The sequence below is a fragment of the Pyxicephalus adspersus genome, chromosome 5 (genome assembly GCF_032062135.1).
Source record: "Pyxicephalus adspersus chromosome 5, UCB_Pads_2.0, whole genome shotgun sequence".
Classification (NCBI taxonomy): domain Eukaryota; kingdom Metazoa; phylum Chordata; class Amphibia; order Anura; family Pyxicephalidae; genus Pyxicephalus; species Pyxicephalus adspersus.
The window spans coordinates 41,887,437-41,905,850 of NC_092862.1; the positions used below are offsets into that span (position 1 = coordinate 41,887,437).

At 36.4% G+C, this 18,414-nt stretch overlaps 1 protein-coding gene across 1 annotated transcript in view; it reads right to left on the bottom strand.

The window, feature by feature from the left end:
- Window positions 1-1,508: 1,508 nt before the first annotated feature.
- DSG2 (desmoglein 2) overlaps window positions 1,509-18,414 on the bottom strand; it is a 30,813-nt gene continuing 13,907 nt past the window's right edge. The window contains exons 3-15 of the mRNA XM_072411282.1: window positions 16,527-16,655; window positions 15,961-16,122; window positions 14,769-14,913; window positions 13,888-14,051; window positions 12,676-12,813; window positions 12,028-12,213; window positions 10,982-11,304; window positions 9,860-10,002; window positions 8,220-8,447; window positions 6,786-7,016; window positions 6,072-6,199; window positions 5,087-5,446; window positions 1,509-4,388 (exon numbers count right to left, since the gene is read on the bottom strand). Of these exons, the coding sequence (XP_072267383.1) occupies window positions 3,375-4,388; window positions 5,087-5,446; window positions 6,072-6,199; window positions 6,786-7,016; window positions 8,220-8,447; window positions 9,860-10,002; window positions 10,982-11,304; window positions 12,028-12,213; window positions 12,676-12,813; window positions 13,888-14,051; window positions 14,769-14,913; window positions 15,961-16,122; window positions 16,527-16,655 (3,351 nt within the window). The 3' untranslated portion in view covers window positions 1,509-3,374. The remainder of the gene's footprint in view (window positions 4,389-5,086; window positions 5,447-6,071; window positions 6,200-6,785; window positions 7,017-8,219; window positions 8,448-9,859; window positions 10,003-10,981; window positions 11,305-12,027; window positions 12,214-12,675; window positions 12,814-13,887; window positions 14,052-14,768; window positions 14,914-15,960; window positions 16,123-16,526; window positions 16,656-18,414) is intronic.

Below are 18,414 nucleotides of genomic sequence, written 5' to 3' on the forward strand. Positions count from 1 at the left end.
TGAGTACAATATCTACGAACGATCGTGTCGTTAACTCTATGTGCAAGATCGGTGCTATACGATCGTTCGTGTATATCGTGCAGGAACGTTCGTCGTTCGTTTTCCGACGATAATAATTGGAAGTGTGTACGTAGCTTTAGTGACTTGATACCTCTGCAGGACCATGTGGCAACCATGTGGGAATATGTGTCAGACATCTAGACCCAGGTGTCTCCACCATTGTACTTTATTTTGGTCACACCCTTAGTTTGGCCATGGTAGATCCTATAGATTCTAATCAACCACTGCCACCAAAAGCATGATGTCTCCATACAAACCTAAGAAATTAGCCAGGATTGCACATGCTCAGTTCAGCATCCATTACAGGAAAAAAAAACAGACAGGTTTATTTTATGGCACAAGGGACATTGTCTGTGCCTTCTGCAATAAACAATCTGCCCGCAATTTTTATTTTTTCAGTATAGTTTTGCTTTAACTTGGTGATCCTTGATAGTGAAATCAAAAAATTCCCCATATCTCAGGCTTATGATGAGCGTGAATGGGCCTTTTTTTTTTCTTAGCATTCTGTAAACCTCATATCAGATTTATTCTGCTGGTTTGAGCCTGTTACTCTAGGGGTAATCTGACACACATTCATGGTATATCCCAGCTAAACAAGGGGAGATTTCAAGGCAGTGAATCATGACATACAGTATACACTTAAGGACACAGAATGTGTAGGCTGTGGTTTATTGATAGTCAAGATTGGATTTATCCTGTGTTTGTTCAGTAGGTTTGGGGCCAGCTAATTTCAAAGGTGTTGCTTGAATCAACATCACATGGAACTCAACCAAACTCTAACCCCTGTAGAGTAAACAGTCAGTGTGTAATCTCACTGTAATCTATACTACTGTATATTTCATGGAAGAGAAGTAGAACATGAAAGATTACAAGACTGAAACATAGGTGGTAAAGCTGCCCATTCATCATGGCAAAAAGCCTCTTAGTAGTGACCACCCCTAAATAAATCCAGGTCCCTAAATACACAACTAGCACAAAAAGACTGCATGCCATCATTGATGCTAAAGTGGACCATAAAAAGCATTGAGAACAAATGAATTGCAAAGTTTTGAACAGGGACAATATACATTTACCTTATTGCTATGTTTTTTAATGGTTGTGTTTTTATAGTTTGTTTGAAGTAAGTGAAATGTGTTTTCACTGATGATTTCTTATGATTTCTTTAAAGAATGGTACATATCTTACAAATTCAGCCGGGGTATAATCCTGTATTACACACACACACACACACACCAAAGCCATAGAGGTATAAGTTAGTATTGGTTCAATTTTGAAACAGTAACCGACACTGGTGTACTTCCGGCACATTCCCTTTATGATTCAGCTGTCTACCACTGCAGACAGAGAATTAAAGTAATAAATCTGTATAATAAAACATAGGTGTAGAAGTTCCAAGGAAAAATTAAAAATTACAGACAGGAAAAAAAATAGAAAATATGCACACACAGTTGATTTAATATTTCCCAGTGCGAAAATTCTTTAATGTATACCAAGGCAAACCAAAAAACCAATGTACAATTTTCTGCAAAAACTAAAGCTGCTAAAGCAATGACTTAAAATAAATGACAGGAAATACATTGATAAACGAGGCATTCATAGACACCAATGGAAACTTATTTTACAAATTTTATCATCTATTTCAAATATAGAAGCTATTTGTTTAACCAAAACAATTTAGACTAGAATCCACATTTTTTGGCTGTTTGTACTACATACATGATAAAATGCTGAATGTAAACAGAATTCATTTTAAGAATTAAACAGAATTCAGAATTAGCAATATGTTATTCTAATTTTTTCACAGGAGCAACATAAAACCATTTTCTAGGTTTTAAATTTAAATGTGCAAATCCATCCTTAGCCTTGGAATTAGGCTAAGGGTACAAAGTTTAGTTTTACTGATAAAGTTTAGGGGCTTATCTTAATGTAAACCTGCGTTTGCACCCATACAGAACCTGGTACTTTAGGCTATGGTGAAGCATGTGACTCATAATAAGACAATATTAAACATTTAGGACTGAAAAATATATTTGAAACAGTAACCCAATGGTTGCCAACAGAAGTCACATTTATAGACCAAGAATGAAGGTTGTTAGTGTCCCATAGAAGCGAAATTCAGCACCATCCACCAGGATCCCCTTTTAAATGTACACAGTTATGTGCAGTGGCAATGGAGAAACAAAGTCAATAAAGCTTCGTTTTATACTCAATACTTAACATAAAACCTGGAAAACATTAATTATTATTACTTTGGTACTCCAGACTTGCATTCAAAAAAGCAAAAACCTACACATTACATAGATATCAAAGTTATCAAGCTAGTTTGCTTTCTTTAAAAATATCTAAAACACTAAAAAAATATAAATGTACAAGCCATGTGGAAGGCTGCATTGGTTTTATTTTCTATATAAAAAGTCAGCAGGTCTGGTATCATATGTACATTATATACATAAAATGTAGCAGTAGCGCTTATTTATTTACCTTTCATAGGTTTATTCACCTATCTTATGTTATCTCATCTCACGTTAGATTTATATTTCCAAATAATTATTTTTCCATGGGTGACTTTGATCTCCTCCTCGTCTCAAATAAAGTACATTTTCTAAATTTTAGATATTCTATACTTTGATACCCTTGCTCCTATCTATAATTTTAGATACTTTGCTCCTCTGCCAGCGACCTACTGACAATGTTATCACTAATAAAAATAGCTGACAACAGAGGCTTGGAATTAGGATGGATTGGCAAAGGTGTCCAAAAGCAAAAATAGTAATTTTATTATTTTCTCACTTTATCCAAACCTACAAAAAACACTTTGACTGGAGCTGGGCCTTGGCAGGTAAAACCTAGCATTTATCCCCTTAATCTTTACATGAGATACATACAAAAGGAAAACATAATATGCGGGTTACTGGCTTTAAATACCTCTAAAAGTTCTATTTTTACAATTTTAAAATTTGAAGACACATTATAAAAATATACAATAAAACATTCTGGACAGTTGAGTTTTTTGTGTTTCAATAGCTTTGGCACCAGTTGAATCTACAATCTAGATATACAAACTGTGACTGGATTTAGTTTCATTAGGATGAAATTTCCAGCATGAGATAACATTCAGGAAATTAGAAAAATAAGGTGATGGATCAGCAGGACATGATCTGGACTCCAAAAATAAAAAACTGAATGAAATACTTTCTAAAAATTTTTATGAATTTTAGTGCAACTTTGTGCCTTTGTATATAATCCTGATGGCTTTGTATAAAACACTGAAACCTAAAAGCTTTCTACTAAAACCAGAGTTTAAGAAAAGTGACTTAAGAACGAGTATATTGTACCTTGCTCAATTTTGTCACTTTGCTACTTGATTTCCCTACATTGCTACTCGATGATGGAACTTCCACCATCCCAAAACCACCCTTTGTATACACAGATCGGCCTTGATCCCCACCTTCTGAGAAAGAGACGCTCTCTTTTACTACACTAGAGCCAGATGACAGCTCTGCAGGAATGACTACACTGCCATTAATCCCAGATATCGGGGTAAAATGTCTCTCTGTCACCATTATATTTTGCCCCATAGATGCATCGGGGATGCCAACAGCAGCCTTGATATTGGTGCTGGGTGCAAGAACTCGCTCTGTGACTAGCACATACTGGGACTCTGGGGCTTCCGCTACACCGACCCGGCCAGATAATTCTTTGTCAGGCTTGATCACTCGTTCAGTTACCATAACATTTCCTGCATCGGAAACCTCCAATACATTATGCAAGCCAGTGGCAGGCTGAATGAACCTTTCTGTTACTAGTACATTCTGTGTATGAATTGGCTCAAGAAATACTGTAGGAGCTGTGGAGTATGTTTTCTCTGTGACCAGGACATTACCGCGCATGATGGGTTCTTGCACATATCTAGTGACAAGTGACTCTTCAGTTACCACATTCTCCTTCACTACCGGTTGAGCCTGCTGAACATGAGATGACATATAAGAGGTGTCTATTTCATAGCCATATTGCTCTTCTTCTTCCTGAATTAGATCTGTATCTGCAACTGCTTCAGAGACAGCTACAGCACCTTGTCTAGCTTCTTCATATGCCGTATACTTTGATATTTCTGCACCTCTGGATACATTTGTACCTAAGCAAATATCTGCCAAGACTTTAAACTTCAGTCCCAGATCATCCAGATAGCGGTCATCTTCAAACTCGCTTTCAACTAGACTACAGCAGCTAACAGACCCAGCAATGGATCCGTTTCCTTCCTGTGAATACATAAGGATGCAGTCCTTGGATGCCTGGGCCATGTCGTCATCAGCGCACAGCATGCTTTTCTGAAAAATAAAAAAATATATAAAATTGTTAGAAATATCAGAAATAGGTAATTTAAATAATTTGTCTCAGGCAACTATTATCTGACGTGTGTATGGAGCTCAAGTTTTAGATCTTTTTAGATTTGATGGAAAATGCGATATGTACAGTGCTTATCTGACAGCTACTGATGAACGGCTGGTTGGGAATGACCACTGTTCACTCCTATTGAAGATGGCCTAGCTGGGTGCCACTCACTTGTCCTCCCCCTACCCTTTCTACAGAACAAAAGGTTCATTTTGGTTGTGTGTACAGCTCATTCATCTACCGCTGGAAACAATCACAATAGAATTTTTCCAGCAACTAGCCTCTGACTTTCATCAAATGTCTGTACATGGCTTTTGAATGGAGCCCTCTGATAAGGGGTAAGAGTCATTAAGAAAAGTCATCCACTTTGCATGTAAAATTGGATTTATTTTTTATTCAAATAGCTCCACCTGCTGGCTCAACAGTAATGCAAAATACTATGAAATTTTTCCTGCTGTAATGACAAAAAGCCTGCATCTTTACACCATTACCAAGATTCTCCGCCCTAAGATTCTCTGGGGCTGTTTGAACAGATTCATGCATTGCAGTGTGGAAATTATAGAATATTACGATAGTGTTCTGAGCGTTATGAAATAAAGATAAACACATTTACAGTGTAAAATTGGTTACTTACATCAGAAAAATAGCCTCTTATAAATTCTTCATTTAGAAGGGCCTGGCTTCCACTAGCCCCTGCAGCACCAAAGGAGACCTGAGCTCCAGCTCCAGCGCCACTTCCTGAGCCTAGAACACCCATGGCTCTCATGCCAGCTCCAGAACCGGCCACTTCTCCTGCAGTTAGAAATGCACCTTGTTCACCATATCGTCCACCCATTCCGTACATACTGGAATGGTACATCCCTTTGGAATGGTATTCATATCCGTCCATAGATTCCGATGCATAGCCACTGCCTTTAATCATTCCAGCTCCAGCACCAGCCCCTGCCCCTGCCCCTGCAGCACCGATCATTCCAATTGTATGTGGCATAACTGCCTATAAAAGACAAGCAATAAAGAAATAGTCAATTTCTATTTAATTTAGGAACTCATTTACAGGTTTCAAGTGTCACTTTGAATACCCTCAGTCTACAAAATTCTGCCTTTCAGCTGCTTATAGGAGATGACACAATCATGTTGTAACATACATTTGTTGTCAGAACAGCCCAATGTGACACATGATAAAACATGATAGAAACACAAACTAACTTTTTGTTCATCTTCCCAAGAATGCTTAAGGCTTTTGTAAAAACCCTGAACATGTATGCAGATCATTCGCCCTTACTTTACTTGCCTTATGCTTGACTTGTGCCTGTAACTTAAAGCACTGAACACAAAGGCAGTAAGGAAATTATCCCTTTCAGAAGGCGGCAGGTAATGGCAGGATTTAAAATAAACTTATTATGAGTTCTGCATACATGTCGCAGTTTCTAAATTACAGGGAGTGAAAGAAAACTCAAAAGATTGATGATATTTCACCGCAATACAGTGTGGCTACTTATTGAATGACATGTGTCAGTACACTATTGCTTGGGGAATCATACAAAGGAACATTTATTATCTGAAAGTGTCTCAGAAAGAACAAAGCAGTGTTATTACTCCATCATCATCTTGGTACTTACAGTGTCCTCAGGTACTGGTCCTTCCTTGTTGTGTAATAGAATTGTTCCCTCAGGACCATCTTCTGGAACTGATAAAAATCCTTTTGCATTTGAGCCGCAGGAGCACAAAAGGAGTAAAAGTGGCACCACTAATGGAAAAAAAAAGGTTTTGTTTTAGATCTGCTTACACAATATAACAAAATGGAAATAAAATGCATACCATGTCAAGTAATTTTTTTCTTAAAATGCTTTAGGAGCATTTACCAACACACTTTACCAACTACTTTAACTTTATTGCTATCACAAGGTGACTGACAGCTTTGAACCCTCTGAGCGCTTCAGGGTTCATACCACCCAGACAAAATCAGTGAAAGGATGTGCCAGACACTTGTGTCCACACTACTCTGCACCTGTATTTTATTAGCAATTCAGAAAACATAGGCCCCAAAATATAATGGGCTTCAAGGTGCTAAGCACATTTGTAAATCACAAAGTGAAGGTTGTACAGGTGTTCCATTTTCTTTTGCTCCAAGAAGCAGTGTGGTCACATACATAATCCACAGCATCACATGCAGATTGGATCCTATTATATTTTGGACCATATGAGGGATTAATTTTTTCTTTGATGATTGGTGGCTGTACATTGTTGCAATAATACTTTATGATGAAATAAAAGGCTGTATAGTGCTTTTAAAAATATTTTTTAAGTCGTACATTAATTTATTCCATACTCACATAGTAAAAGCAGACATGCAAGAATCATAAGTGCGACGGCTCCTCCTCCCAGACCGACAGATGTGTCAGAAAGTCTCTCTAAGCAGGCTGGAACCCCACTCTCACAGCTACACACTGCTAATTTCAGAACCTGCTTTTCTGGACAGCTCAGACCTTGGTTATCTGTGATTTGAATAGTAACTTTATGTGATCCCACCCAAATGTTTTTTGGTACCAGTTGTGCACTGTTTTCTAGGACAAAAGGGAAAAAAAACACATTATTATCAAATAAACCATCATGGATTTTCAAAGTAAAGCACCTTTAAAGGAAAGACAGCATATATAATATTGTAATATAACTGAACAACAGAATATGTATAGCAGATCTTCAGTCATAAATCCATTACATCTTTTTACTGCCCAGCTTGCTCCTGACCTCTGCCTTTATATGCTACCCTAGAACGGAGTTTGATAACTTTACATCTAAATCCTGCACAGGTTTATACCTGACATATTAGGTAGGTTCAGAATAACTGACTTGATACGTTAAGCTGTGGTTTATGAGGGATACCATGGTCCAATTAAGGTCAGTTGGTGAGAAGATCTGTTTAGGGAAGCATATATGCTTGTAATTAGGAAATGATCCCAATTCTACCTCACATAATTAACACCCCGTACATACATAAGGTAATAAAGCAAAAGCAGAAAAGAAAACTGGGGATTGTTTGGGGCAAAAGGAGGATATATTTTAAGCACATTTTTAGAGAATGAATCTTCAAGTGCATACAATGTGTATTGTTTTTTTGGTCTTTCCCATTACATTTCATATGATAATGGACCAGTTAACTATACATAGTAATCCCTATTTGGGTAATCACAAGAACAATGTCTCATATCCCTAAACATTTCGCCGATAGGCTTACTCAGGGGATGTATAGAGAACATTTATCAGGTATGTGTTCAAGGGTTTTCCCCCAATTTTACCCAAATAGGGATTACTAGGTATAGTTAACTATACAACTACGTAGTACTATGTATCCACTATTATATCCTTCCCATCTATTGTAACTGAGCACCTTGGACCTAATGCAAAAAAGGAAATCCTTTTTTCGCTGTATGGTATATTCTCTGTAGGCCAGAGCTCTTAGTATTCCCTTTACAAAATGCAGTCTTTCTGTATGGGTATTTATTTATTTTTCTGGCACAGTTATTTAAATAGTCCCGTGTAGTCTATTTGTACATGGGTAGTATTTTTGTAAAATGTCTGTCTCACGCAATAGAGAGTTTTTTGTAGCATTGCAAGTAAAGGGTTCATGGGTTGGGGCAGGTAGGGTAGTAGGTTACTGTTTCACTTTGGTGTGGATCTGCTGAAGCTGCCTAGATATCTTCAGTGAAAAACAGATTGGCAGTCAACATCATCTCAAAAAAGATAAACAAACCAACTCAGTTTCTTACCATCGGTTTTTCCAATTGACCAGTACTGTGCATTACCAGGGGGTTCATCCAGCACTTTAAATTTTAGAGGTGCACCATTAGGATAGGAATCCTTATCCAAAGCTGTCACGTTGAAGAATGGTGAGTTTTCACAAACTGTCTGATCTGGATTTACTAAAACTGGACAATTGTCATTGACATCTTCCACATCAATAGAGATGGTGCCTGTTGCGGTCTTTCCTGGAAGATCTTAAAAAATATACACAGTGTTTATTAGAAAGGTATTCACTAATGCAAGTGTATTTATTCTTATAAAGTACAACAGCATTACTAAGATTAAAGTAGATCTAAACCCAAAATTGAAGTAGTTTTATATAAGGTTTTTCCTTATTTTTCACCTGATTTGCTGTGAATAACACACTTATCTTAAGTGGCTACACGTATTCCTCCACAGCATCTATGCAAGGAGCCAAGGTTGTCATTCAGACTAGACTTCAATCATATCTGTCTTATTTCCATTACATAGGTGTAAAAGATTAATAGTTTACAGAAGGTAAATAAAAATTTTACAGAAAGTAATAAGGACATACTTACTTGCTATGTTAAAATTTTATTCTTAAATTTAGTTACTATTTGAATCACCTTACTGACTGCAAGAATGGTTGACACAAGAGCCAAAAACAGAGCAAACTGTTTTCCAATTACCACAATATTAGTAATCTGAATGTCATGCAATGTTTTCTTTTGGGAACCCTAGCAGCTAGAAACCCTGTCCACCAGAGATAATATTTTTTTTCACTTTTTGCAGTCTTTAGAATACCAAATGATTATGTCCTAATCTCCACAGATTATCCAAGTTACAGCATGCACTGCTGCCGGATTCAGAACATACACTGAGATGTATAATTTAAATAATTTCATAAATAGCAACAAGCTGAAAAAACAAATAATAGGGAAAGAGGTGGTAATTGTGGCTAAATGAGAGAAACATACAAATTCTACACATAAGGAGAAATGTAAAAGTCAAACAACATATAGGGAAAAAAAAGTAAAATAAGTGTGTGTAAAGGTAAAGGTTCATACTGCACAGATATCACAAGCTGTCATTTTAAGAAATCCCCTGGTGACCATACAATCAATTTATAGTAATTTCAGTCTGTTACAAATAACTTTTTTGTACAATATACAGGTGGATATTAGGTGGTGACAGATTTCATAGCAGTGGCTTACATTTAGGCCAACACTTTCAGTGTGTTATAGTATCTTCCTATCAGGGGACATGTACTTTCATATTTGCTTCTCAACAACCTAAACATTGAAGGCCTTTTCCGCTACTTATTACATCTGAGCACACGTGCTAACTTAAGTTAGCACAAAGTGATGATGTTCAAAGTACAGTAACCAATCAAATTTAATTTCACTTTAAATTATAACAGTTTATTTTTTTTTCAGTTGTCCAATGTTCAAGCATTTTGACAATCATATTTCTCTGTGCCACTTTACTAAATGAGCCCAGTCATGTTTATAGGTGGTTTGCTATGAACATATTAGAGATGATATGCAGGTACACTTGCAATGCCATTTATTTCTTTACCAGGAAAGACTACTATCTTTTATCATTTATACATTAAAGAAGAAAATGAAAAATAAAGATATATTACCTTCACTAATTGCCAAAATCTTTGCTACATATGAGCCATTGACTATATAAATAGACTCGCGATCAGGTACTTTTGTAAGTTTTATTTCAGCTGTAATTGGGTCAATGGTAAACCAATTATCAGGATCATATTCTTTTGCATACCTATTATAAAAATAATATATGCAGCAGAGGTTAAACATGGTATTTTATATATTTATTTTTGCATTCATAGCTAATACATTTACAGAAACATAAAACCATTTACGTTGAAGCACAAAAATATGAAAAAATTAAAAAGCCCTGACTGCCCAGTTTATTCTCCCCGACCCGATCTAAAATGAATGCACCCATATATGTTCAATGTACTGTAGAATTACTCCAACCCGACAACAATGCAATTTTTAAAAAGTGTTTTAATGGTCTTTTAAGAATACTGTGATTTGGAAGTAAAGTGCATTGTAATTCTATACAGTGCAAGATGAACGGTAATAAACATATACCACACAGGAAAGCATGCTCAGAGGATTTTGGATCCTCACTTCTCCCCCCCCCCCCCAAATACTAAGAGAATGTCTGATTTATTAGGTCAAACAAGGCGTGCTCTAAGGTAAACTAAGTTGAAAAAGTCAACATATGCTATTGTATAGGGAACATCTAGAAAGGACAATTGTGCCCAAGCAGTACCCTGATTTTTATGTCTAGTATGTGCATGTTCCTATAGTCACATATCTTTACATCTGCAGTACGGGACTCTCACCATCACCTGACGTCTCACCAGTCTTGAAGTGAGATTTGGTAAACTTACTACAATTCTGGCTCACTGATGCTGGAAGCTCTGACAAAGAAGCAAAGTCTTGCCCACCAAGATGGTCGCCTCTACACACAGTGTAGGCTATGGCAAAACAGTTATAAGGCCAGCTAGAGGCAGTAACTAGTCCTTTGCCCACTGATTGGACCACAGCTTCAGTTTCAATTTGGCTTATAAATTCTTTTTTTTTTTATTCAGGGAACTAGGGAAATGGGGACTAGCAATGTTTACTTTAATTACTGTAATCTCATCCCGAGTTTATTAGTTGTAATTTTTATTGCCCGTTTCAAAATTTACCTGCAAGCAAACACACTTGTTGAAAAATAAACTTACTTAACGTGTTCTGCAACCTTCCCAGTGTCAGCATCAAAGGCTTGATAGGAACCAATAACTGTGTTTATGATTTGCTTTCCTTCATTAACGACAAGAGTCTTCTTCTTTGGCTTAAAAACAGGTCCCTCTCGTACATTCTTCACCTTTACTTTAATGGGAATACCTTTTCCAGCGCCACCGCCGCCGCCACCACCGCCTCCAACTATTGTTCCACCAGATGTGCTACCACCGCTTATCAGGTGTTGGATGGAGCTGTGATACGTTGCTCGGTTTGAGACAACAACACTCAGCTCTGCATTTTGCATAACTTCATAATCTGCTTCCTGAAAAAAAGATGGGGAATATTAAAGGAAAATAAATAGACAAGTACACAAAGATTTAACAAAATTGCAATAAAAGTGGCAAAAATTGTGTCACAACAAAATATTATTATTAAACAGTATTTATATAGCGCCAATATATTTCACAGCTCTTTACATTGAATAAGGATAAATAAATAAATTAGAACATTGTAAGCTCTTCAAGACAGGGTCCTCTCCTCCTGTGCCACTGTCTGTATCTGTAGGTCATTTGCAAACCCTATTTAATATACAGCGCTGCATATTATGTTGGCGCTATACAAATCATGTTTATTAATAATAATACCAACATTAGCAGGGACCCCTCACCCTAACTGCCACCACTGCTAAAGCATGCCACCTGTACTGAGGGGGCAAGAATGCATAAGAGCAAAGGAGGCAGTTATGGTAGAAAGGTCAATTTGATCTGCTTCAAATGCTTTTACATTCGTTTAGACTACAATGTTCTGAAGTAACCAAAAGTACATTTTTTAAGTATTTTTTTTCTCTATCATTATGGAGTCAATCTGGCAAGTGTGCCATTATTTAAATTAGTAACATTTTTTTTTTTTTTTAAGCAGAACTGGGGGATTTCCTAGGAAAGATACAGCCTTAAAAACTCCAAGTTTACGGTTGCTTATGCAACATTAAAATTATTATCCTTTAACATCTAGGGCTTGTTTCATTCTTTTAATTCATTTTTCTTACCTTCACTATCATCAGCACGCCTTCATTTGTTTGTTCATCAGTAACTATTTGAAAATGGCCACCTTCATTGCCTGATATTATGGTAAAGTTAGCAAACCAGTTATCAGTAAACTCTTCATCATTATCAAACACTTTCATACGTAAAACTTCAACACCAGCAACATTTTCTTCAACATCTCCTTCATACTGAAATAAAACACAATGAAATTAGATCGTACTTAACAATAGAGGACATTCACAACACAGAATCCAAAAATCCTAATCAAGGCCTTAATCATGTGGTCTTTCAGGTAGACATGGTGATGGCTGGGCAGAGCCTCCAAGACCTGAATGTAAGCACTACATGACCAATTTCTTGCCAGTAGTACCATGGCTAAAATGGAGTATTATATTACCTCTATTAAGATTTCACAGTTTTAAGCACACTGTATATTGCACTCTCCCTCCAGTGGCCACACAAGCAGACAACCGAATAATAGTTGAAAATCCACATTAAATTAGGTAGGATGCCAAGTCTGTTTGCGCAAGGACAGTTTACAGTACTGACATAATGCTTTTGGCCAAAGATGCTCATCACAAGGACATATACAGTACATCCAAAGATTGTATGCAGTTTTGTAAATTACACGAAGATCAAGTTTGTCTCACCAAATCCTTTTCCAAAATAGGAATGTTGTCATTTACATCTGTCACTTTGATTTTCACCCTGCCTGTTCCAGAGAGACCTCCATTTGGATCTCCATCCCGATCTTTTACTTCAACTTCCAGACTAAAGCTTGTTTGTTGCTAAAAGATTTAAAGATAGACTTTAACATTGAATACACACACAATCATTAGTGAAACAGTTCCAATAGTGGGAGTTGACATTTCAGACCAACCCCCCCCCCCCAAAAAAAAAATGCTGTAAAATACCCAACATTTTTTAAACTGCAAACATTGTAAGGGGGTTTGAGGATTACACCACTGTTGTATGGGTGTATAGATACCCTAATAAGACTTCTCCCCCTGTATTTATTATACACCTATCATAGGAAAGATATTAGAAAGGACCTTCTCTCAAAATACTAGATGCTTTATTTTTTAAGCCAACTATATGGCTTAGGTATATAAAAGTCAGCAAAAGTAAAGAAAGTCCCTAGTTACATATTCCTGATCAATTATTCCATTTTCTAAAGTAAGACGAACATCATGATGCCTAGGCAACTAGTATTTTTAGAAGGACAGGACAGTGACAGCATTTAGGTTTATCCTGCCAGCATTGAAACAAATATGCAGACTGTCATTTTGGGAAAAGTCTTTGCTCCTGATTGCCATGCTAATTTGCTGGCTTCTACACTTTCTAAATCAATGACATGTAACAAGTATGTGGAACGGGAGTTCCAGCTTTACTTGCTACATGCTGGTGAAAAAAAACCCCAAAATCTTTATGAAGCCTAAACACTCATTAACTTCTGGTGCAAGACGTGCTTTGATATGCAAAAAAACAACTGCAGCGTTTGTCTTGGTCATTAAAGAGTTACAAGATCTTGCAGAGGTCATGCAAACCACTCCCTAGCCCCATCAAGCCTCTGTCTTGCATACTAAGGAGCAGGGAAACCCCGTTTGTATCTAGTAGTCGTCCGTATGGCGGATGTCCTTAACTCGGGGACTACTCATATAAAATATTATTTCCTCCCCATCAATGTCCAATAAGCTGGGCCGAAGTAAACCGTGCAGTCTGCAGTGAGACTTAGAACCTAGATGTGTTGTCTGTGCATTGATCACAAGTCTGGATGAGCATAATTAGATTTTTTTTTTCAGGCAAATTAGTTTTCATAATAAAATTGTACATTTCATAGTTTAAACATTTATGCTTATTACCTCTCTGTCCAGTGTTGCCACTGTTGTGCGCACTTCACCATCCTTTGTCACCATGAAAAAGAGTCTATCTCCTGGCTCTTGTGAAATTATTCTGTAGGCAAGTTTACTATTTATGGTGTTGGGCTTATCAGCATCTGTAGCATTTAGAATCATAATAAGCGAATCTAAAGGAAAAAAATCAAAGTAAACTTTAACAAAATAATATATTTTTAGCCTTAACCTATCTAAGCATGTTTATTTTTAGCCATGTGACCATACATTTTATTTGCACTGGCGTGGACAAATAACTTTTTTTTTTTAAAGAAGCATCTTTATGCTGATGTTTTAGCTTTGAAAATGAAACCGAAACAGCTTGTAAATCTTATTAGGATCACCCTAGGATGTAGGAACACATTCTCAGTAGGTGGGGTAGCTTTTGTGAAGTAACACATAAAAATGGCATCACCTTCCTATGTATAAGTGTAAATCTGTATTAAAGACATATGACTACGGTAGGGACATTAAATTGTGAGCCCCTTTGAGAGACAGCTAGTTACTTGACTATGGACTTTATTTATATAGCGCTAACATATTACGCAGCGCTGTATACTGTATATTAATAATAAAATCAAAAAGGATTACGAAGCAGAATAAAATATTCTGCCGTGCTCCCTCTTAAGAAATTTTTGTGGTTATTATACGGATCTAGTGGCTCCAATAGTTAAGGCCACTGACTTGCAACAAACAGGTAGTTTAGGAAAGTAAAAAGTACTGTATATACTTGAGTATAAACCAATATTTTTTTATATTTTTTTTATCTTTTCCCAGATAAAGTAAAGTGTATATTAATCACACAAGAAACAAATTGTATACTATAGTATATAGTAAAATAATATACTTACTTAAAGCAGACATCTCTTCAACTGAACAAACAAAAACGTCACTTGTAAAAACGGGACTGTTATCATTAATATCCTCAACACTAACTCGAAGATCTATAGGAGGTTCCAGGTCTCTTCCAGTCTCATCCTTGGCATAACCCTTTAACTGAAAAAAAAAGAAGAAAAAATTTTTTTATAGTGAATAAGTGATCTTGGGTTGGAGAATCTTTATATGCTTTAAATGAAGTTGCCTACTAATATTTGGATACATTACTATTTGAAAAATAATACAATGTCTTGTTATACATTTAACAAAGTTTATGAACTGCTGTTTTATATACCTTTTTACAATTTTTTTTTACAATTACAAATGACATAGTTATTAGAAATAGACATACAAAACCCACAGAAACCAGGACTACACTATACATAAAAACCGCAACCTCACATTATAAAATACCATGCATCGCTAATATCAAATTCATAGAATACCAAAAAGAATAAATTGTTTATCATGTGTCAGATTATATTACACAGATACAAGGCAATTACAAGGTAAGAAATCTATGCTTAAGGTAGTAAAACAAAGATGCAAAACAAAACAAGTCATAGGCTGGAAGAAAAGTGGTGAACAGTATCCAATATTCTATGTCATGTTCCCAAGATGGTAGCAACCAACATGACACTAAGTGTAAAGAAAATGAATGTATGTTGTACACAAGCACGCCCATTTGGAATTCACTGCAGGATGTTAGATTTTACACTTTTAAACTATTTATGTTTCTATTAAATAGTGTTCTTTGCTAATAAATTTACACCAAAACTTTAAATTTGAATACATTACTTTAGGGCTTGTTGACCAGTACAATTAATTTGTGGTGCGATTACCACTCGCTAGGTAAGACATTAAAACCACTTTTCACATACGTGTTTTGTAAAAGAGGCTTGAAAGTGGTTAAACACCAAACCAACCATGAGAAGCTCTCAGCATTGTGACAATAACGCTACAGCAACGCCAAAGACCTTCCCAATTATTTATAATGAAAAAGCTTTGTGGGTATTAATTTTTTTGGGCAGGGAATGCTGAATCCTGTCTGGATTAGTTACCTTTTTTTTCTTTTAACTAAAACATATTTGATAAATGTGATTACATTTTAATCAAGGTTTTAAAGGAGGTAATCGAGGTTGAAAATGTGCCACAAACAAGACTTACAAAGAACATATCAATTTCTTCTCTGTCCACAATTCCAGTTACATTTAGGTCCCCTGTCCTTTCATCGATAATGAAGAAACCAAGTGGTGGTTCTGTCACCCCTCTACCAGTTATACTGTAACGAATTCTCTTTCTTGGGTCCAGCTTAACATCAGATCGGATCTAGAATTAGGTATGAACAAAAAAAAATGAAATAGTTAAAAGGCATACACATACAAGACTAAAAGGCATTACTGGCCTTAGTCATCCCAGTACAGCTAAAATAGAACTGTGCAAGAGTATCAGAAAAAAAAATATATGAAATAATCTATCAAGAAAGTAGCTGGGATAAAATATGAATAAAGATAATGTAAATTTCCCAAACCTGTACTAAAGTCTCAGTAACAGTGCAGGTTTTGTATGTAGTATCTCTCCACCAATATGTAAAGATGGAGTAATTAATGGCTCAGTATGCGATATAACTTACCCCATGTGAATGAAAGGAGGACTTGAGGACAAGTTAGGGAGACTGTGTGTTAAATTATACAAGCTGGACGCTGAATATTAATTTGCATTATACCGCTTACCCTGGCAATGGGATTTTTATAAGAATTGTCTTGCTCTTCCCTTATTGAAACTGGTGGAATAATCCATTCTCGTTTGGATCTTGACAATGTCTTAGTTCCACTTGGCAGTTCAGCATTTCTCTTCACTACCTAAAAGAATATAAAAAAATACATATTAGGGTTTTTGCAGTTCAGTAGCTTAAGAGTAAGAATAGTCCATTAAAGGGAAACGCCATCCCAGACTAAAACCCAGCAAGACTACATTTCTGTACTGACAACATCCTTCAGGTCTTGTACTGTGTATGCACAGTTCTGATAAAAGGTCTAGAGGTCACATACTTCACCATGTTTTCCTGTGCCATCCACTACTCTCTCCACTGATATGGATTGTAAATCATCAGCTCCACAAACATTTGGCCTAATATTGCTTATTATACCAGGATACATTCCAGGTACAGTTCCAATAATCCAGGCTGTGATTCTGCTACCCACTGTTGTGGTGTATGTGTCACCCTCACCCCTTGTTAGTCTGTGCCCCCAATTTCAGGCTTGGCAGAAAAACCAGAAGGACCTATTATCTGGTCTTGTTGTGTGTTCTGCCTTTCTTCTGACCAGGCCTTGCTGCATTGCTGGAAATGTTACAATGTCTGCTGCAGCACTATGATGAGGCCAGCATGTTGATGCACCCCCAGGGTCCCCAACAGTATGGGCCCATAGAAAGTAAGCCTATTGACACTTAACAGTCAGCCAAGAAGAATGGCAAAATCTACTGTAATTACTGCTCAAGATTGAAGGCATTTATTTCATGAAAAGCTGTGTAGTCTTTTTTTATTATTAATATTTATATAGAATGCCTAAATAAATCCTGTAAGAACAGAAACCTAAATCCTGGCACCGCTGAACCCTCCTGAAATAATAGTTGTGTGGATGGCATGCTTATCTTATCACTTATCTTAACAAAAATTAGGACCTGCCTTTTCTCCCACATGTTTTGGTCAGACTGAAAGAGCCCGATTTATTAAAGCACTCCCAAAATCTGGTGATCCGAAAAAACTGGAGTGGAGTGGGGTCTGATTGAAAACATTGAAAAGATTGAAAACATGTGCTAACAAATAGCAAATGACTAAGAAATCCATTCCAGATTTGCTGGACCAGCCAGCTTTACTGATGAAAATGTATCCTCTCCAGTCTTGGAGAGCTTTAATAAATTAGGAACAAAGTATTGAAAACAAGAGGTCAGCAAACCAGCTATGCAACTTCAGAAGAAGTTCAGCCACCTCATGGTGAAAGGTTTACTTTAAACATAGTCTTGCCCTAGCTATGTGGTTTAGTTTCTATGTAGAGATTGGAAAACCTGAACACAAAAGACTTGAAGAAAGGTCATGGAAATACTGGTGTTGATTTACTAAAGCACTGCAGCATGCTCACTTTACAAAGTAAATTTTCACATAGTGACAGCGATAAAGTGAAGAAAAAACAAACGTTGAAAAGAACATCATCATTACCATCACCCTCACATTTACTTTTCAAAGTGGATATAATATATATTTTAAATCCAGTGATATATATATATATATATATATATATATATATATATATATATATACACACACACACACATACATACATACATACATACACACTCAAATAAGCAAGCTGGATGTCACATTTTAATTTAACACTTCTGAAGTATGGTGCTTATTCTAACATAGGGATTACTGTAAGAATTGGAATTCAACAAGTGAAGTTAGTGGCATAATCAATTCCTGTCCTAGGAATCATACATTGCAATGCAATTAGATTAAATTGGTGTTCTGCAAGACCACAGACCTAATAGTATACAATGACAAGCTGCAGTCTCTGAAGCAAGGGCAACACTTTCTTGTAACAAAAGTGATGGAGACATAAT